The sequence below is a fragment of the Schistocerca nitens genome, chromosome 1 (genome assembly GCF_023898315.1).
Source record: "Schistocerca nitens isolate TAMUIC-IGC-003100 chromosome 1, iqSchNite1.1, whole genome shotgun sequence".
NCBI classification, from domain to species: domain Eukaryota; kingdom Metazoa; phylum Arthropoda; class Insecta; order Orthoptera; family Acrididae; genus Schistocerca; species Schistocerca nitens.
Window position 1 is genome coordinate 280,235,673 of NC_064614.1, and position 23,424 is coordinate 280,259,096.

Sequence of the window (23,424 nt, forward strand, 5' to 3'; positions counted from 1 at the left end):
AAAAATGTGTGCATGCACATGTGTTTGTCTATTGTTGATGAAGGCCTTAACAGTTGAAAGCTATAATTGTGAGAGTCTTTTCGTTATGGCTATCTGCGACTCAGCATCTCTGTTATATGGTGAGTTTTAAAAGGATTTGTTTTGCATGATCGTGTTTTCAAGTATTGTAATGAAACACTATTAACAGAAGTAAATATGTAAGAAAATAACTTTATTTTTTTAACAATAAACACATTTCCTTACACAAAACTATTAAACATCACAGTCATTTTTAAGAGATTAGCTATTGTAAGCATGGTCCAAAGGAAGCTGTGATAAGAATGTGCATTCTTTTCTTAAAAACAGCCAAATTTGAATTCACAATTCATATAAAATAGTCTTATGATATAATAAGAAGGAAAATTTACTCCTACAGTCATGCTTATGGAGAATTGGTGGATCTGACCCCAGCAACACCTAACAGGTGTTGGGTAAGTTTACAGACTGGGTGCCCACAAGCCAAAGCTGCCACATTATAAAGCACAGAAGACTGCACCCCAGAAAACATAGTAAAAACAACTGTAGGAAGGGTGATCTATAGACCATAAACGATTACGATAGGAACATGGAAGGGGACAGATAATATTGTTTCACGGTTTTAGTATGGCATCACTCGGAACCTTTTTTTTTTTTTTTTTGAGGGAGATGTGTGGATGGATATTTAATTCTATGAAATCAGATACTCATTCGTATCTGTTGTATGAGGCATGGCTGGTAGGTTTAACAGCAGCCCAGGTTGCAGGACCTTTGAGTCCAGAATCTGATGTCCTACCACTTGAACTTTAGTTCCAAGGAAAGCTGAAATAAGAAACAATTATATAAACATAAGCAAAAAAGCTGAAAAATGTGTAAACAATGTGGACACTCCAGAAAATGATGTATCCAGGTTATAGAGAGAGTGCACCAGCATTATTTTCAGTTGTGATTCCTGTGACAGAAAACTTTAGCTTGGAGAATAAGGAACAATGAATTTTAGTGATAATGCAGAATTTAAAAGGTGTAAGATGACAAAACAATGCCTAGGTTTTTTACATACTCTGCACCTCATTGCATTAAAACTCATTTGCCTTTGTTTATTGTCATTTTATGTCATACAAGTGAAGAGGGGAGGAAATACAGATGAAAAAGGCTGCATGTGCAGTTTGAAGACTGGAAAAGAAAAGAATAACAAAGAATGTCATAATATAACATAATTTGACAGATAAAGAAATTACTCACCAAGTGACGGCAGGAGAACACACTCACTTAAAAGAAGGTTATACTTATGCAAGCTTTTGGAGCCAGTGGCTGCTTCTTCTAGCAGAACAGTTGAAAGGGGAAGGAAGAGAGGTGAAAGAAAAGGACCTGCAGTTCTGGGTGTCTTTTCCAAAATCTATCCCTTTTTGTAAAACTCTCCAGTCCTCTTCCTTCACCCCCTTTCCTTTCCCTTCTGATGGAAAATGGAGCCAATGGTCCAAAAGCTTGCGTAAGTATGACCTCCTTTTATGTGTATGTTCTCTTGCTGCCGCTTTATGAGTACATGTTTTTTTTTTTTTTATTGGTCCAGTTACACTATATTGTCAAAGAATATGATAAGTTATAGCATTGGAAATAATACAAAATTCCAATTAATTCAAGAGTGATTTTTTTATGCAAGTGTAAAGCAGAATAACTTCAGGACTAAAAGACAGTGTCTGAGACAGTGGCTACTTTATTTGAGATATTTTGGGTGCATTTACATGTAGCATGTCTGTGTGGAAGAACAAGGATAGAAACTCTTCAAATGCTGATAAAACTGTTATCTTTTTGGCATCATGACAGATGTATTTAGTAAGCATTATCTTTTACCTATTTGTTATTCAAACTATAACAGAAAAGAATGCACACAGTAGAAAGCAGCCACACTAAAAAATAAATAAATGATTATTGTTTAACAATAGTAATAATGTGTAACAGTATTTGTTTCTGGGTGAAGAAGAAAATGTGTTTCACTCAGAATCTCTCGTTGACCTAAAACTGGTGTACAAATATAATCTCCCACCTCATGTCTTTCTTCCCATAAACACACACATGTATCTCTATTTCTCTCTCTTACAGAGATTTACTCTTTCAAGTAATGATTAATTTATATAAAAATCATGAACAGTTGCTGATAACTAGACTGAACTACTCCACTGAAATAGATGATATCTCGCTAGAAGGAATCTTCTTCACTCGAATCAGTATTGTAACCAAGTTGTTCCAGCCACCAGTCTTTGACTTCCAGTTGCACATTGGACATCTTTGGCATGGCTGTTTTGTTAGCTGTGATGTCTCGCAGCAATCTGCTGGGCTCAGGGCCTTCAGTCAAATGAGGCAGATTATTCTTACTGCCACCTGTGAAAAAATATTAATTATTTTTATCTTCATTTACTGTACTATCCACTCCAACTTTTTATCTTTCTGGTAGCATAATGATGTACTGTTGTTGTTGTTGTTGTTGTTATTATGACATTGTGTTTACACACAACAAAAAACACACAAACACACACACAAATTTCAAGCTATCGCAACCCAAGGTTGCTTCATCAGGAAAGAGGGAAGGAGAGGGATTGATGAAAGGATGTGGGTTTTAAGGGAGAGGGTAAGGAGTCATTCCAATCCCGGGAGTGGAAAGACTTACCTTAGGGGGAAAAAAGGACAGGTATACACTTGCACACACACACATATCATACATATCCATCCCCACATATACAGACACAGGCAGACATATGTAAATGCATTTACATATGTTTGCCTGTGTCTGTATATGTGTGGATGGATATGTGTGTGTGTGCGACTGTATACCTGTCCATTTTTCCCCCTAAGGTAAGCCTTTCCGCTCCCGGGATTGGAATGACTCCTTATCCTCTCCCTTAAAACCCACATCCTTTTGTCTTTCCCTCTCCTTCCCTCTTTCCTGATGTTTTGCACTTATAAATCTTTCTCAATGCGATGGCTCGCAAACAAAATGCTCTTGTATCTTATATCTTTGAATTCACTATTGTTTTACAGAATAAATATCTGAGATAATGTGGCAATATTTTTTCTATAAAAATAAGCAGAAAGAGGGTTGTGCAAAGTCAACAGCCACACCTGACAAAGACTATTTTCAGAACTTGTAATTCTTACATCCAAATGTCAGAAAATTTACTTGTAATGGCTTGTGTGACTCAAATTTTCTTACAGGTTTGTAGTATCTCTGAAAAACAAAGAAATATGGATAAGGACATTCAATTATCCATGAAAAAAGATGAGATCAGTGATTTCAGTGCAGGAAGATTATTTATTGTATTTATGAAGCAAGGAATTAATCATGCCCAGACATTGTTCAATAATTTGAAGGTATTCCTACATTATCATTCATGCTTGGTAATTATTCTTCAAAATTATATAAATACATGGCTTCCAGCAAAAAATGTCCCACAGAGAACAATAATCACTATTAAAGTAATCTTCTGTACATGTTACACTTTAATGATTAGTTTCCTTTATGTGTGTAAGAGTATTTACATGAAGCTGAAGTACACAGACAACAAATGAGTAACATAACTGAATAGCTAGGAACTATTTTCAAAACTAGTGACTTGTTAATTACTTGAGTGAAAAGTTCATTCACAGTCACAGTGAGTATAAACAGTCAGTATTTTTTCCCTTTGTCATAGAATCAATATAGATAAACAAAAAGTAACATATACGTAACACAATGTGCGAAAGAATGAATGCAATAAATATACAATTGCAAGGTTTGATATTGCAAGTTTTGTGGTAAGCATTACTGCACCTTAAAGGTGTCAACTTCATCTCACTGTTCAGTGGGAAAAGTGTGCAACTTCACCAACAGAATATGCATACTGTAAAATTACAAGGAAACAAAGTGGCTGGTCATCATAAACTTTCAGGACATCAAATTTCAGTACTGCTGAGAGACACATATGATGTGAAAGAAGTTTTGAGTTTTGAGTCACCCCAGTTCCCAGAACTCATGAAGATAGACATTAACTGTGGATATTGTATCACAAGTACAGTCCCTTTGACTGTTTAGAGATGCCACTAAACCTGCCCAAAGATGTAAACAACCATGCATGAGCAGTGCCTATTAGGCGGAGGGGGTCCGACAGCTGATCAGTTCCGGTAGTCCATGAGGAAGGAGGTACATGGCTCGTGTTGTTTATAGTTCAACCATGCCTATACGGTCAATACCGTGGTTTGATTGCGTCTGCATTGTTACTTTGTGCCAGGAAGGGCTCTCAACAGGGGAAGTGTACAGGTGTCTCGGAGTGAACCAAAGTGATATTGTTTGGACATGGAGGCGATACAGAGAGATAGGAACTGTCAATGACATGCCTCGCTCAGGCCACCCAAGGGCTGATACTGCAGTCAATGATGGCTACCTACGGATTATGGCTCGCAGGAACCCTGACAGCAATGCCACCATGTTGACTAATGCTTTTTGCACAGCCACAGGACGTCCTGTTATGACTCAAAATGTGCGCAATAGGCTGCATGATGCGCAACTTCCCTCCCCACGTCCATGGTGAGGTCCATCCTTGCAACCACGACACCATTCAGCACAGTACAGATGGGCCCAACAACATTCTGAATGGACTGCTCAGGATTGGCATCATGTTCTCTTCACTGATGAGTGTCGCATATGGCTTCAACCAGACAATCGTCGGATACGTGTTTGGAGGCAACCCGGTCAGGCTGAACGCCTTAGACACACTGTCCAGTGACTGCAGGAAGGAGGAGGTTACCTGCTACTTTGAGGTGGCATTATGTGTGGCTGATGTACGACGCTGGTGGTCATGGAAGACGCCGTAATGGCCGTACGATACTTGAATGCCATCCTCAACTGATAGTGCAACCATATCGGCAGCATATTGGCGAGGCATTCATCTTTATGGACAACAATTCACGCTCCCGTCATGCACATCTTGTGAATTACTTCCTTCAGGATTGCTCGACTAGAGTGGCCAGCATGTTCTCCAGACATGAAACCTATCGGAAATACCTAGGATAGATTAAAAGGGCTGTTTATGGGCGACATGACCCACCAACCACTCTGAGGGATCTAAGCCGAATTGCCACTGAGGAGTGGGACAATCTGGACCAGCAGTGCCTTGATGAACTTGTGGATAGCATGCCACAATGAATACAGGCATGCATCAATGCAAGAGGACGTGCTACTGGGTACAGGTGTGTATAGCAATCTGGACCACCACCTCTGAAGGTCTCGCTGAATGATGGTCCAACATGCAATGTGTGGTTTTCATGAACTTCTATTTTGTATCAGACACACTTGTGTTGAGCTTGATATTTAGACTTCGGCTTCAAGTTCCTATGCTGACTACAGAATTTAACTATTCCTACAGCACTTTTGGTACTAGACAGCTGGACAGTTGCAGAGCTTACAATGGACAGGTTGCCCACTACACATGTCTATTGCACTTCAGTGGCATTTGTATTTGGTGTACAATAAAGGAGAATTGAGATTGACATAACAATGAAAAACATCCCAGTTATACCACAACTAAACAATTTTCTGTATGGACTTGGGAGTTTCTCAAATTGTGGCAGTGGCAATCGTTTTGCAACAATTGCAGCTTTTCTCTCAGCAGCAAGAGCATTAAGAACATTGGCCATAAATCAATGGCACCTGTCTTTTCATGACTTGATTCAGATCTATGTAATGATAAGTACAACATAGGTGATTAATTACAACATGTAATTGTTAGAGTGCAAGGAGCATCTATACCTATCATTTGTTTGTGTGGTTCAGAGGCATTATGAAGAATCAGAGAGTTTACACTGCACATACAAAATGTAGCAGACAGCTCACTGTCCCCCGCCTTCCTAGTGTCGACAACATTTGGGGTTAAAACATGTGCAGCACCAAAAATGAGTGTCCCAGAATCACCCATAGGTAGTGTTTCATTGTTAACTGCTGTCTCTGTACTGTTGTAGGTCTCAACTACAATAAAGGCTGACTTGACTCTATCTACATATACTGGCACAGAAGAGCCATTGAAGTCAACATCAAATATTTTGTTGTGGTGTGCCAACAACATGCATGACCATCGTATGATGATTGGAGAGGTTACTGAATGGCATCATGTCACATGAAATCTTTCTTTGGAGAACTGTAAGTTGCAGAAAATGAGTGGTCGCTGGGTTGAATGTTCTTTTCAAATGGCAGGAAAGTGCTTGCATATCTGTGAGTGAAAATGTTGCATAAGCCCAAGGTGTCTACAATACTGTTGGATGTGTTAGTAAAGAATTCTCTTGATAGTCGAAGTGTCTGACCATACACTAATTCAGCCCTTTTTGTGTTGAGATTTTCTTTGAAAGCAACCAGGAGGCCTTGTAGAACAATAAGGATGCTGTCAGTCCAATGCTGTGTGGCATGGCATCTAGGTGAACCCTGGAGCCATTCCACAGGACCATTAGCAGGATGGGAGTGGGAGAAGGGAGAGGGTGTGGGGGGAGGGGGAGGGGTAGTAGGCACAGGTTCAAATACATTTCATACTAAGCAATACTGAGGAAGCTTTAAAGAGAGATGACTTAATGTACTTCATGCTTGATGCATTGATACATCACAGTATACCACTACATTGGAGCCTGGTATTTGAATACGTCACTGCTATAAACCTGAAAATATTTCAAGGCATGCCTTCAATTTGTTGCCTGCTTCCTGGGCACCGCTAAGTGCTATGAAATCAAGCTCCTTCGTGATGGCGTCAATGAGAGATAATGCATCTGGCGGTCCATCCTGCTCACTATCAATAGGTATCCATAGTAAACTGTAATAAGGAGTCCAAATGCCACAATTAGCATGGTGATGGTTTGTCTCACTCCTGAAGGAAAGTGAACATAAGTAGCCTATGGCCTGTGAGAAGCGTAAAATGTCTACCTTCATGGATGTGCCAAAACTTTTTGGTTGACAAAAACTCTGCATAGAGCTCATGGTCATATGTTGACCAATCTGCTAATGAAAGCCATACTTTTTGCTACATATAGCTACAGGTTACCAGTCATGTTACACCCACTGCAGTCACTATGCATTCACCATATCTGTGAGACGTGTGTCCAGAACAGTGTAAGTTTACGCAACAGCAGCTTTCACTCTGGTCAAGAATGCTTTTTTTCCACTAGTACACTGTAGTGTGTCTCCAGGTTAAGTGAATCTTTTATCATCTCATTGAGAGGTGCTGCCAAAAATGCATGATTTTGCACAAAACACTGAAACCAGCTTGTCCAAGCCAAGAAATGGCATAATCCTCATATTTTAGTGAGCTGGGGAAACTGAGGAATAGCTTCTACTCTGTCTTGAATTGGCAGGATTTCTTGTGCATTGATAACATACCCTAAGAATTTTACTTCTGTTTCTCCAAAGACAAATTTTTTCAGGTTAATCACTAAACCATGTTCTTGTAGTCTAGTGAACATCTGCTGTGGGTGTATTAGATGCTCTGCCTCACTGGAAGACATTACAAGCACGTCATAAATGTAGACATAACAGAATTATAAGTTTCTAGTTACTCCTTCCATGAAGCTCTGGGAAGTTTAGGCAGCATTGCATTCACACAAATTTGTAAAGTTTAAATGGAGAGCGAACAATGGTTTAGCTGAGAGTTGCCACAAGGGCATTACCTGTTACTCTTCTTAGAGACAGTATGGAATGGAGATGCCCAGCCAGCTGTTGTGTGAAGGGTGACAGATCTCTTGTGCTAACATGAAAACAACTCTTGCTTTACAGTCTTTAGTTTCTCTGGATGAAGACGACGAGCCCGTGTGTGAACTAGCAGTCCTGGCATGATGATAATGTGATGTAGCACAAAGTGTCTTACCGATGCTGGAGAAGATGATGGACAGTTGACTTTATGGAACTGATGAAGCAGGTCATTGTATGGTGAATCGCTGCAATCACTTTGATGCCAGCATGGTTGGCACTGCGTAGATGTCGATGATAGACAACTATGTTGTAGAGTCAAGCAAGCTTCAACTGTGAAGATGTGGGAAGATGCTTTAAAATGATAAGAAATCTGCTCCAACAATTGGGTACAGCATGTCAGCAACAACAGACCTCTATAACAAGTTCACACTGAAGATTGAAGTTTAGATGTAAGTTGATGTATCTGTAATTCTTGATGGGTGATCCATTCAGAATATACAGGTAATGGCCATTGGTATTTTGCCACAGAAGACAAGAAGAATAGTAAACTGAGAGATCAGCACTTGTATTAATGAGAAATTGGAGCTTGGTAGAGTGCTCTGTTATTACAGTTGATGGCTGTCTTGGTTTGAAATCAATTGCCATAGCTGCTGATTTCTGGCAGCATTTCCCTTTTCACAGGATGGCAACATTACTGAGCTGCAACTCCAAATTTTTTGTGATATCACGAGATATTCTACCCAGTGGGTGACTGCCTGTGTCTGCTGGAAGGGCATTACCACCATGACACAAGGGATTTGTGCTTGCAGTGCTTCCAGAGAAGTCTTTGTTCTGACGGAGACAGTTGTGATGTCCATTGTTGGATACATCTCGGCTACTTGGTCAGTAATTTCTGTGAGAGCATCAAGGCCACTAGTGAAAACTAAATATTTTCGGTGCATCCACAGCAAAGTATGCCACTCAAATATTCCACAGAATCTCATCATTAATTGTACTGTTTGTGTGTATGCAAAGGTGACAAAGTTGAGACAGTATATGGTTATCAAGTTCTTGAGCGCAACACAATTTTTTAAGTTGCTTATTTCTGACTGCAACAGGTACATGCTCGATAGAGATGTATTTTTCAGTGATTAGTGGCAAGGGTAGGATGACTTGTATTTCCATAGCCATATGCTCATTAAGTGCAGCTACCACGTAACTATAGGCCTATTTAGTTTCATCTGAGGCCATGTGGACTGAGACAAATTGGGCCTCAAGTTGAGTGAATCACAATATTGGGTTCTCCAACCAAAAGGGTGGGGTTTTCACTGTAATTGAACTAATGATCATGTTTGTTAATGGTAAGTCAGCTGCTTGATAGATTCTGTGTGTTTGACACTGTAGGAACTGATTACATGAAGCTGTTGTTATGAGTGCATTTGATGTGAGAATTTACATAAGATGTGTGTTATGATTCTGGCCTGTGGACTGAGACAAATTGGGCCTCAAGTTGAGTGAACCACAATATTGGGTTCTCCAACCAGAAGGGTGGGGTTTTCACTGTAATTGAACTAATGATCATGTTTGTTAATGGTAAGTCAGCTGCTTGATAGATTCTGTGTGTTTGACACTGTAGGAACTGATTACATGAAGCTGTTGTTATGAGTGCATTTGATGTGAGAATTTACATAAGATGTGTGTTATGATTCTGGCCTGTGATTCAATTTTTATGGCATGTGATGCGATTGTTCCAGCTGTAACATTATGCATAAGTAGGCATGCTGATCATTTGCCTATGATTGGTACAAGATAAGGCCAATTTGCTTGAGAAGCTGTGTAGTCCCAGGACCAAGAGTGTGTCATGTCCATGCAGGCTATGGTGATGGCAGTTGAGCCAGGTGTAAGGATATCAGCAAGGGGCTGGATGTAGCAAACCCCAGTATGGGGAATTTTGATGATGGACAGTCACTTAAGAAGACAGACCATGCTCCAAGAAATGAAAGAGTATCAGACAAGCTGAAAGATGGCTTCTTACAGCACTGTGAGAATTTATAACAATTCACAGTCACATATTAAAAGCAAATTTGAACACATTTGTCATCTCAGAAAAATGAGGTGTATCCAATGACTGAACTATACAGGGTGTATCAGAAAGAATCATCCAATTTACAAAAAATCATAACTATTATGTTATTTGAGATATGTGCATGACAACATACTGTTGGAAAGAGCAAACTCTCGACTTTTACATAGTTCCCACTGGGTAGCAGCAGTGTGCACCCACTTCAGTTCTAGTAAAGCTGGTGTCAGGACAATAGAAAGAGTTTAATGTTCAACGTTTTGTGCAGTGCGGGTCAGTAATAACTGTTCATCATAACTTTTGTGCTACGTATGGTGTGGATCCACCTACAGCACAGAGCATTAGACGATGGTATGAACAATTCCGAGAAACAGGTCGTTTGTGTAAAGCCAAATCACTGGGCTGTCCCCAAGTGTCTGACACAGACATCGAATGCATCTGCCATAGTTTCACAAGGAGCCGCAGAAATCCATTTGCTGTGCAGTTCAACAGCTCAACATGCCCCCAATGTCCATCTGGCATGTGTTGAGTTGATGTTTAGGCATGAAACCACACAAAGCTTAGCTACTGCAAGCCCTTCATGAAGGTGACAAATAACAACATGTGAAGTTCTGTAATTTCGTTCTTGGCAAGATGGAGGATGACAGTTGTCTTCCATGCATAGTGTTTAGTGATGATGCAACTTTCCATTGAAATGGAAAGATGAACCGTCATAATGTGAGAATATGGGGTATGGAACAATCACATGAAATGGTACAACATAAGAGGGACCATCCAAAATTTAATGTGTTTTGTGCAGTTTTATAGGAAATGATGTATGGTCCATTTTTCTTGGCAGATAACACTGTTACAGGAAGCACATATCTTGATATGCTTGAGAACTTTCTTTTCTCACAGTTGGAGACTGAATCAAATGACTTCATTTACCAACAGGATGGGACACCACCACACTGGCATCTGGAAGTGCGGGAATTTTTAAATCAAAGGCTTACTGAACGATGGATCAGTCAAACCAGATCAAATGAGTCAGCCTTACTTTACTGGCCTCCAAGATCACAGGAGCTGACTGTATGTGATTATTTCTCGTGGAGGTTTATAAGAGACTGTTTTTTATGTGCCCCCATTACCAACAACAATGAATGAATTGAGACCTCACATAACAGCAGCTGTGGAAGCTTAACTCAAGACATGCTCGCTGCAGTGTGGGAACAATTTGAATACTGACTTGACATATGCCACACATCTAAATGAGGCACACTGAACATCTGTAAAAGGTGAAAAAAATGTTTTTAGAGTTTCCCATTCATCAAAAAACTAAATTCATTTTATATGTTTATTAGTTTCAGAAATATATGCCAAACTGGATGATTCTTATTGATACATGCTGTATTTTCAATATCTTAAAAATGACAGAAATTAATATTTCACAGTGAATAAACACCTTCACAATGAACCTCTAAATTAACATCTTTTAAATGCTTTGTGTGATTTTAACATAGAATATTTTAGGTGATAACATTGCACTAGAGCTATGACCTCTGAAAGCTTCATATCTGTATCTACTTTATTTCTTGATTTATCACTTTTTTATATCTTTTCAGTATGCAAATGTTTGTCAGAAGATTGTCCCCCCACAATCACACAGCAAATGAATACAGCATGAATACCTCATGTTTTGTCACATTTGTTTATTTATTTCATGAACAATTTATTATTTCACTGAAAACTGTATTTAAATATCAGTTACAACAGATAATACAAAATCATCGTAGTTTAATAAGTGAGCAATTGCATGTGTTAGGTGACACCACCTTTGTAAAAGAGTGCCAAAATATGCTTCTGACAAACAGGCCTAAATAACTGTGTAAACAATATTACCAATAATTGTTTAAACAATGTTTAATGACAAACTGTTGTCATTTATCATGAGCACATTTGCGCAAGAATACTGGATTATTTATTTATGAACAGAACTTCTATATATATATTTATTGTGAGTGGCCTGAGTGTGACAGAATGTTAATAACATTTCTTTGTTTAAATACTGTTGTAATATATTAGTTTAGTCTGAGAAATGGTCAAGTCATGTCTGTAGAACTTATGAACAATGTATTAATGTATTTTTGGATGGGACAGCCTTCAACCAATGGAAAAGCAGACAATTGTGGTAAATTACAAGAGTCAAGGGGAGAATGTGACTTTTTGAGGGAAGAGCTGAGCAATTCTTGGCTTATATGTTTGTGCTTGAAGGAGGCAGACCCATGGTAACGAGTGGTATTTGATTGTGTAGGTGATTGATTCTGGGTGATGAACGGCAGCTACCATACCTTAACTTCTGAAGGGACTTATATTTTGAGAGGTTTGAATGTGCTCCAATGTAGGGCCCTAACTTTTCTGCTTGTATAACACAAATGAGGATAGGCAGAATGTGAGTTACCATCCTTTGTACTGCATGTGTCAATTTGTGAATCATCATGCTGAAGTCTGAACTGGTTTGGCTGAAGAACATTTTGTGTACTGTGATCACCAAATGGACTTAGTTTTCGAAACTTCCTGGTGGATTACAACTTTGTGCCAGACCAAGACTGGAATTTGCGACCTAGGCCTTTCGCAGGCAAGTGCTCTACCGACTGAACTACCCAAGCATGACTCACGATCTGTCCTCACAGCTCTACTTCTGCCAGTACCTGGTCTCCTACCTTCAAAACTTCACAGACAGCCTCCTATGAAACTTGCAAGACTAGCATGCTTGGAAGAAAGGATATTGCGCAGACATGGGTTAGCCACAGACTTGAGGATGTTTCCAGAATGAAATTTTCACTTTGCAGCACAGTGACCTGATTTGAAACTTCCTGTTTCATATTAATGCACACTCTGCTGCAGGGTGAAAATTTCATTCTGGAAACATTCGCAAGGCTGTGGCTAAGGCGTGTGCCTGCAATATCCTATTTTCCAGGAGTTCTAGAAGTGCAAGTTTCACAGGAGAACTTCTGTAAGTTTCAAAGGTAGGAGACAAGGTACTAGTGCAAGGAGAACTGTGAGAATGGGCCATGAGTGAGACTGGGTCATGAGTCATGCTTGGGTAGCTCAGGCGGTAGAGCACTTGTAAATGAAAGGCAAGGTTCCCAAGTTCAAGTCTCAATCCAGCACACAGTTTTAATCTGCTGGGAAGTTCCATTTCAATACACACTCCACTGCAGAGTGAAAATTTCGCTGTGGCTAACCCATGTCTCCACAATATCCTTTCTTCCAGGAGTGCTAGTTCTTCAAGTTCTGCAGTACAGCTTCTGAGAAGTTTCAAAGGTAGATGAGGTACTGGCAGAAGGAGAGCTGTGAGGATAGGTTGTGACTCATGCTTGGGTAGGTCAGTCAGTAGAGCAGAGGTCCCGAGTTTGAGTCTCGGTCCGGCACAGTTTTAATCTGTCACAAAGTTTTATATCAGTGCGCACTCCACTGCAGAGTGAAAATTTCATTCTAGTATTAGTTTTTGTGTATCTTTGATGATTATTTAGTGTGGGTATTTTGCTACCATTCTTGTAACACTCTCAACCTAACTTTGCTGCATTCAATAAGGGTATTTTCTGTCTGTATTTTAACTGAATATTGTAGGACCACTTCACATTTATTTGAGATGTCCTTTCTTGATTAAATATTATTCAAGATAATTCTCTGTCATCTACATCAATTACAGATGTCAGAATAGAGCCCTTGTTATTAAATTATTCGTTTAACTTTTATTTTGTATTTCTGTGTATTTTATTAACTCACAATTCTAGTCAATGCATAGACTCTATTTGACTGCAGGATCACAGCTACAAGTTATTATTTGCAGTGAATAGTTGCGGGGCATGAAAGCTGAGATGTTTGGCTCAACCCTATGACTGCATCAAGATATTCTTATTAAACAGAGCCATGCATAGCCCAAGTACCTAAAGCACAAGTAAACACAAGTGAACATACAACTGGTTTGCTTGTAAGGGATGCTGTTTAGAAGAGCAACTATTCAGCAGCAACAATTGTTGACCATCACACAGAGCATGATTTCGAAACTTGGGGTCACCGAATGTAGTGCATAATTACAATGTATTTGTTCAACACAAAATAAGTGATTGATTACAATGCATAATCATAAAACTGCAAGAAACATCTATATCTATCATCTGTAGCTCAGAGGCAGCGCAAAATCCAGAGTGTGTACATTGCATGTAAAAAACATAGTATATGATTCACTGTTCTTGGGGATAACAAGCTCTGCTGTCATCTTTAAATCCCTTTATAAATCAGACTGCTTAATGGGTCCTTGTAGAATGCCCTGCTGATACAGCTGCTTGTGATACAGGTGGTGAGCCAGACTCAGATTGAATCTGCACAGTGGATTACAAAATTGGTCTGGTACACAGACCAGCCTGAATGCAGCTTTTAGGTGGTTTTCCATGCTTGTTTACACAAATGCTGAGCTGGTCCCCAACCTACACACAAAAAATATGATACCCTAATAATTAAAATACAATAATAACCACAACAAAGGTTACACATTTCACAGACAGCTCCTGTACACAACTTCCTCCCTTAGGTTAACACGTAACACAGCAAGCTGGAACTACTACACCTGCTATGGCTGCACTCCTGCCAATAGATAATTTTTTTTTACTAATTTTTCAATTTTTGTTCAAGTATTTAAGTTGCACAAATTATGTACTTGAATTTGTGAAAGCATTACTCAAACTTTGCCTCACTTAGATTAATTATTCAGACTACTATTTTTGGTATGCTAATTGCAATACAACAAATAGTGTTGTCAGAAACTACATTAATTAAATGATATTAAGAATTGAATTATTACTGTAGAATACAATGTCTGATTTTCAGTGAGCTAGTACATGAATTTGGACACCACTCCCTAGAAAGACTGGCATTCACACTTCACAGTAATGCGTTTTGATTTTCCATAAACTCATCACAGAATTAATGTTAAAAGTTTGGTAGTACCTACATTTTTCCACTGCAGATTTAGCCACTGTACTTGTTATATTCCAGCTTTTACCAATGCATTTTTGCTGCCCCAATTTTTATGAATTGAACAATATTCTTCAATACTCAATTTTCAGGTACTGTTAGCACACATTGGAATATCGAACATGATTTTCTGAATGCTTGAATCCAAAGTATACATTTTTCTCATGCCCCAATTTTTGTGCCCAACTTAGATTTAAGCTATCTAGCATTGTCAGACCATGTGAGACAGTTTAATCCAATTTTTTTGGGCGAGTTAATCTTAAATTTTCTGAATTAATGTGGCTTGTAAAATTCTTTTCATTATTATTCTTAACAGAATGCATAAAGTTGTACAAGACGGTTAAATTTCATTTCTTTCAACAAAATATTACCCACAATACAACACCTCTGCACACAGTCACAATGGAATAAAAAAAGTGACTATATCTCCGCCAGTATTGTTTCGACATATTTTAAACATTACCAATGCTCATTGGAGACATATGCAAACTTTCACAAAAAATTTCACTGAAATCTGTGGTAGGTCAAGCAGTGAATAGGTCTGAAATTAGGCAGTTTGACAAGGAGTGACTCCTAGGCTAGATATCAGTATCAAAAGAATGGTGCATGAATGCTAAGCTTGTGCACAAATCAATGTTACCCTACCAAAATCAATTTCCCTCTGGCCAAGAAATCACAACAGTTGCAAGAATGGCCATATGTTTATTTAATGGGACATCTTTGGAGCTAATACCCTTTTGGTGAGTCACCTAACTTCCCTTTTGCTGATGTTCTTATTTAGAGCAGCACAGCCACTGATGCTAATTTCTTATAGAATAACAACAGTGAATAGTTGCAGTCTAACAGAAATTTTCTCAAGATCTCATAGCTGAATTCTGCTGGATTTTCTCTAGCGTAGCCCAGCCCATTCCCCCCGTATGTCTATGTCTACATAGATATTCTGCAAGCCACAGTACAGTGCATGGCAGAGGGTACCCTGTACCACCAGTAGTCAATTCCTTTCCTATTTCACTCACAAATAGAGTGAGGGGAAAATGCCTGTCTATATGCCTCCACATGAGCCCTTATTTCTCGTATCTTATCTTCGTGGTACTTACGCATGATGTATGTTGGTGGCAGTAGAATCATGTGGCACTCAGCTTCAAATGCAGGTTCTCTAAATTTTCTCAGTAGTGTGTTTTGAAAAGAATGTTGCCTTCCCTCCAGCAATTCCCCTTTGAGTTCCCAAAGCATCCCCGCAACACTTATGTGTTGTTCAAACCTACTGGTGACAAATATAGCGGCCTGACTCTGAATTGCTTCAATGTCTTCCTTAAAACTGACCTGATACAGATCCCAAACACTCAAGCAGTACTCAAGAATAGGTCACATCAGTGTCCTATATGCGGTCTCCTTTACAGGTGAACTGCTCTTCCCTAAAAAAAATGGTTCAAATGGCTCTGAGCACTATGGGACTTAACTTCTGAGGTCATCAGTCCCCTAGAACTTAGAACTACTTAAACCTAACTATCCTAAGGACACCACACACATCCATGCCCGAGGCAGGATTCGAACCTGTGACCGTAGCGGTTGCGCGGTTCAAGACTGTAGCGCCTAGAACCACTCGGCCACCCTGGCCGGCGCTCTTTCCTAAAACTCTCCCAATAAAATGAAGTTGACCATTTGCCTTCCCTACCACAGTTCTCACATACTCATCCCATTTCGTATGGTTTTGAAACCTTACACCTAGATAATTAAATAGCTTGACTGTGTCAAGCAGGACACTAGTAATACTGTATTGAACATTGCAGATTTGATCTTCCCACTCATCTGTTTTAACTTACATTTTTCCCCATTTAGGGATAGCTGCCATTCATCACACTAACTGGAATTTTTTTTCTAATTTGTCTTGTATCTTTCTGCGGTCACTCAACTTTGACACCTTACCATACACTACAGAATCATCAGCAAACAACTGCAGACTACTGCCCACCCTGCCCGCCAAATCATTTATGTATATAGAGAACAACAGCAGTCCTATCACACTCCACTGGGGCATTCTTAATGATACCCTTGTCTCTGATAAACACTCACTGTCGAGGAAAATGTACTGGATTCTATTACTTAAAAAATCTTTGAGCCACTCACATATCTGTGAACTTATTCCATATGCTTGTACCTTCATTAAAAGCCTGCAATGGGGCACCATGTCAAATGCTTTCCATAAATCTAGACATATGGAATTTACCTGTTGCCCTTCATCCATAGTTTGCAGTGTATCATATGATAAAAGGCAAACTGAGTTTTGCATTAGCAATGCTTTCTAAAGCAATGCTGATTTGTGGATGTAAGAAAGTTTAATATATTCAGACCGAGAATATGCTCAAAAATTCTACAGCAAACTGAAATTAGGGATATTTTGGGGTCCGTTGTTTTATCCTTCTTATATAATGGAGTCATCTGTGCTTTTTTCCAATCACTTGGGACTTTGTGCTGGGTGAGAGATTCATGATAAATACAGGCTACGTAAGGGCCCAGTGCCATGGAGTAGTCTTTGCAAAACCAAACTGCGATTTCATCCGGACCCAGTGATTTATTTGTTTTCAAATCTTTTAGTTGTTTCTCTATGCCAGGGATGCTAATTACTGTGTCGCCTGTACAGGAGTCCTTCTGATGATCAAATGATGGTATGTTTGCATGATTCTCCTGTGTGAATGATTTCTTGAACATGAAAGATAAAACTTCGGCTTTCATTTTGCTATCTTCAACTGCCACACCAGACTGGTCAACAAGGGACTGAATGGAAGCCTTAGACCTGCTTAGCAATTTTACATAGGACCAGAATTTTCTTGGGTTCTCTGCCAAATCTTTTGACAAGGTGTGATAGTGAAAGCTGTTGTATGCTTTGTGCATAGATATTTTAACAGCACATGAATCTCTACTTATGTTCACTTGTCATCATTTGTGCATTCTCTTTTGACAAGGTGTGATAGTGGAAGCTGTTGTATGCTTTGTGCATAGATATTTTTACAGCACATGAATCTCTACTTATGTTCACTTGTCATCATTTGTGCATTCTCTTTTGAACCAAGAGTGCAAAAGTCTCTGCTTCCTCAGCATCTTACATATATGGAGAATGAGATTTTCACTCTGCAGCGGAGTGTGCGCTGATATCAAACTTGGAAGGTAGGAGACGAGGTACTGGCAGAAGTAAAGCTGTGAGGACGGGGGGTGAGTCGTGCTTGGGTAGCTCAGTTGGTAGAGCACTTGCCCGCGAAAGGCAAAGGTCCCGAGTTCGAGTCTCGGTCCGGCACACAGTTTTAATCAGCCAGGAAGTTTCATATTACATATATCATTATTAAACCATTGTGGATCTTACCCATTCTTTATGCACTTACTGGGCACATAACTCATCAGACCATGATTTAAAATCTGCTTAAACTTTGCCCATAATTCCTCAACATCCATCTTAATGGAACTAAGTGATGGCAGACTGTCAATAAAGTCCAGCCTTTTTGTAGCTATAAGGTCTAAGGTACTTCCATTGTGTGTGGGCAGCTGAGCTAGCTGCTCAAGACAATTTTCAGAAAATGTATTCAGATTTATTTCGCATGACTGTCTGTCTGCCCCCCCCCCCCCTCTCCTTCCCAATGAATCTATAGACATTCCAGTCTATACTCAATAGGTTAAAACCGCCTACAACTAGTATTGAGTGGCCTATGTATTGATGCGCTACTGAACATTTGACAGTTTAGTCATTGAAAGAAATTATAAACTTTCTTTGAATAACTCTAAACTGTCACAGTGGAACTGGGTGGCCAGCAAAAGCATCCAACAATTAACTTCATTTCAACTACACCTGTTCTATGTGACCAGGTAACTTCCCTGTCACACACTAATTTCAACCCCAACAGAGGCAAATATTTTTGTCATCTGCAATAAACACTCTTTCCCCTATGGCCTCTAATCTGTCTTTCTAATATATGTTCCATGACCTGCTAAATATCTAAGAGCTTTCCAACTTGGGTTTCAGCCAGCTCTTGGTCCCAAGAGTAATTTGAGTGCAAGAACTTTTTGGAGGGTAGTAAATTCAGGAACTTCATTACAAATACTTTGACAGTTTACTGATAAAATTTTGACAGTCGAAGTGTCTTTATTCTGAATGCCATGCGACTTCCCTTGCTGTGTATCAACTGGTGAGTCTTCATCACCTCAAACCACCGTCTAGCTTAAAAAGCCCTCTTGTGCACTTCATAAGTAATCTTCTACCCGAGTAGCTGCTTCCTTTGTGTACTAAAATCCTGACCTATCAAGGGGAGTCCTACAGATCAGCATACAATAACACAAGTCTATAAATCTGCATCCAAGACTATCACAGAGTCAACAAAGCCTATGGTTGAGACTTTCCACTCGGTTCGAAACCAAAGGAACCCAACCAACTCTGGGAAAAATGCTGCAAATTGTGAGTTCTGCTTGTGCCCCACGCTTGAGGCTAGCAGTCTTCACCACCTCTGCAGCCACCTGAATGAACTGAGGATGTCCTCAGAACCCATGTGACAGTTGTTGGTGCCGACATGAGCCACAACTTGCAGACGACTGCATCATGCACGCTTCATGGCTGCAGGCAAGACCACCTCCACATCTTCGGTGAGGTCCTTCAGCAGACATACTGAGTTTACATTGGTTTTCTTTCCAGCAAAGTCCTCAGATACAAATTCCATATTGAGTCAATACTCATGAATATATGCCATGCTAGATATTGACCACCATCACTGGGAGCAAGGCTTGAAAACTCTTAATGGTTGAAGTTGCAGCAAATCAGATGACCCACCACTGGAACCAGTTACTAATGGCATTACACAAAGAATATCTAATGCTGCCTGCCTAGCTATGAGAACTGAGAGCAAAATGATGCTGACTACCACAACATCAATTTACAGCAACCTCACTTCTGTAAGATATATGCCTTTGCTCTCACCTTCGCCTGCAATCAGCACTGAACATGGACATTTGGGACACTGTCTCATACCTAATGCAGACATAGCCTTTGCTGTGCCACATTACTCGCCCACAGCGTAACAACTGTGACTCTGCAATGGCAGCCACAGGCTCACAAGATGATACTGAGCATTCTTTCACTTCAGCAGACATACCTTCAATTGTCTTCCCTCTTTCCCAATGACTCAAGCACATACCAGGGCATTACTGCCACTGTCAATCAGTTAAACAGGGGAGAGATCTTGTCTTTTCACTACATAAAAGGCAATCATTGAACATGAACTCAGCCTGTGGTCTACAGCTGGCATTACACAACTGAGCTTTGCCAGTGGGCCACTGCTGGTATTAAATGACGACTAATCACCAGTGATACAGAAATATTTATGGGTGAGTGAAACTTTTACTTGGTGTTAGACTGCTATATGTTAGGCTTGTTATTTGGACTCACTGTTGGGTTGGGTTGTTTGGGGGAGGAGATCAGACAGTGAGGTCATCAGTCTCATCGGATTAGGGAAGGACAGGGAAGGAAGTTGGCCGTGTCCTTTCAAAGGAACCATCCCAACATTTTTCGGGAATGATTTAGGGTAATCACGGAAAACATAAATCAGGATGACCGGACGCAGGATCTAACTGTCATCCTCCCGGGACTCAATGTTTTTACACTGTTTATGAAGGCTAGTTCTTCCTACAGTACTTCCTGAACAGCTGTTTGGACAGGCAGCCACAACATTTGTATGAGTTCTTCACCATTTCCCTGTTGAGTTTTAGTGGAGCTAGTATTTCATGGACAATAAAGACATGTCAAATATGATCCATGCTAACATTTAAAGATTTCAGAAAAGGCTGTAGTAAAGTGGTAAATGCAGGAGTGTAAACTTAAAAACTACACTTATAGATGAAGACTATTGCTTGGTCATAACTGTGAATCATCTTATAGCGACACATAATGGTATGGCCCTCATGGCTGTCAGATGGACTGCTCTTTCTGGACAGACGATGCAGTGAACTGAATGCTTCTTTCATAAAATGTTATCAATAAAAACTGTACAGCTCATTTTCTGTCTCAGGTATGTCCAAGACTAGTCTCCATCTCCAGAGAAACCAAAGAGTTCATTCATTGTTGACTGTGTTGCTGCACAACCTCCATAAAAATAACATTTTGGATGAATTACCAGCACCTACCTTCTTATATTATGTTGTTCAATGGAAGAACTTAATAGATCAAGTTAGAAAATGGTACCTAAAAATCAGTCGTATTAAGACAAAAATAATACATAAACAGCATATCAAATGGAAACAATACGAACCAACAATAAAGTCACAGAACCATTTGATGATTATTTACATTTCAGCTACTAGGCAGACAACTAAAGAAATAAACAGAAAAATAAAAACGGTCTAGGGTCTTCAGAATCAAGCTTCTGATGCACCACAAAATAAAAGTTTGCAATCAGTGTGTATTATCAGTTTTGACTAATGGCAATGACACATGGAATTTTCATACAATAACCATTCAAAAATGAGTGTTATTCAGTACCCAGGTTAGAGGCAAATGATGGGAATTAATAGAAGACACAGAAAAATCAAAAACTGGATCAGAGAACAGACATAGAAACTATAACAACAACTGTAATGAAAATTAATAGGCGGTGGCAAGAAATGCAACTAGGCAAATGGAAGGTAGGTGGGTCAAAGAAGTTTTTGCTTGATTTCAAGAGCTAAGGAAAGTCAGAGAGAATCTGTTGGAAGATAGGGATATAATGTTTGAAAACATGCAGAACCAACATGAATGTGCACAGCTAAAGACCAAAATGTGTGGAAAAGTGTAGTGGATATCTTTATCCAGAAAGCTGATGTATTATGTAACTGGCAAGAGTTTTATTTTTAATTTATTACACTGCAAACAGAGTGTTTACTTCTTTTTTAACACTTTGTTTAAATATTAATATTTTATCCAATAACTGAATATGATACTCTACTTGAAATAAACTGCTATAACTGAAAGCTTTGACAGTTACAATATGCTAATAGGAAAAACCGAACACTGATACAGTTCCAAACATATATAACTTTATTTGGGACTTTTAGGAAGGTTACCATCTTTGATTACTAGTCCAGATTTTAATTTTTTGTTGGTGGTCTGGGAGGTAAGTCAACCAACAAGTAGAAATTACTCTTTTGCATTTATTATTTCTTAGAATATTGCACACTTTCAGCAAATCATTTCCAAAGCAAGTCTTGTCTGAGTTCATTTACTGACTCTTTCTACTACTGATATGAATTCAAATGCTACTGCAAAATGAAAGGCTAGATACATTTTTGTACCTCTATCTGTGACATAAACTTGTCTATTATTCTCCAGACACTATTTGAGCTGTCAGGATAATTTGCAACTGAATATAGTTTCAAAACAATTATTATTTGATTAATTGATAACCTAGTCTAACTTTCCAAATGACCTGAAATGAATAAAAGTAAGCAACAGTTCATGACTCTTGTGCTGCTAAAACTTACTGTAAAGCTACAAAGATACATTTAAGAAACAAAAATAATGTTTTTCTTACCATGAGGACGACTGTTCCTCTTCTTTGCTCCTGGGCGTTCTTTCTCAGGACGTACTGCTGGATCAGAAAGGGTTGGAGCCAGGTATTTGCGACCTGAGCCACTACCAACGCTGTCTGACCTTGGGATAACAACACGGTGCCCACGATGTCTAGCACCTTCTGGTTCCTAAAACAACACAAGTATAATATAAAATAATTATACAGTGCCATGAATGTTGTGGTACACATCAACAACTGAGTGTAAAAACATTGTGTACTGCCTCACAACATTTTTCTCATTTTATGACTTAACTAATGAGCAATGAAATTAGAGATAGTTGTCTTTTTTAATGATACACTATCTTTTTTAGAATCTTCAAACAGTTCATTACTCATCTAACATATGAATGCTCTCCCAGACATATTGATCCAACTAGTATAAATGACTCTAATTTGTTGAAGATGTGAATGACTTATTCTTTAAATTTTTCTCTTTCTGCATTAAACACAGAAAGTAGATTTCAAAAATGCAAGAATCATGTTTGATTTTTGGAGCACTGCTTTTGGCCATACTCTCTATTCCCATGTACTATCTTCTCAAAAACAGACAACCACAATTATCAACTCTATTTATTTTAATAAACATATTCAGCACCAGGTTGGCAGCCCTGCAGCCAGGTGACTAGCATGAGTGTTGGTGTTCTCATAAAGATAAGTCATTCTAGATTATAATAACATTTAGTTTAGTACCGATTATGTGGGAAATACATACATCAAAAAAAGTTTTGCATCACCCTGGATCCCAAAACTCCTGAAGATAGACACTGACTGTGAATAATGCTTTTCGTGCAGCCACAGGGCATCGTATTATGACTCAAACTGTGCGCAACAGGCTGCATGATGCACAACTTCACTCCTGACGTCCATGGCGAGGTCCATCTTTGTAACCATGACACCTTGAAGTGTGTTACAGATGGGCCCAACAACATGACGAATGGACCGCTTAGGATTGGCATCACATTCTCTTCACTGATGAGTGTTGCATTTGCCTTCAACCAGACAATCGTGAGAGACATGTTTGGAGGCAACCTGGTCTGGAGAAATACCTTAGACACACT

The 23,424-nt window shown here is 39.2% G+C and overlaps 1 protein-coding gene across 1 annotated transcript in view; it reads right to left on the minus strand.

Moving 5' to 3' along the window:
- Positions 1–266: 266 nt before the first annotated feature.
- Positions 267–23,424, minus strand: part of LOC126248157 (sodium leak channel NALCN) — a 394,425-nt gene continuing 371,267 nt past the window's right edge. Inside the window, exons 32-33 of the mRNA XM_049948905.1 lie at positions 22,328–22,493; positions 267–2,394 (exon numbers count right to left, since the gene is read on the minus strand). Of these exons, the coding sequence (XP_049804862.1) occupies positions 2,213–2,394; positions 22,328–22,493 (348 nt within the window). The 3' untranslated portion in view covers positions 267–2,212. The remainder of the gene's footprint in view (positions 2,395–22,327; positions 22,494–23,424) is intronic.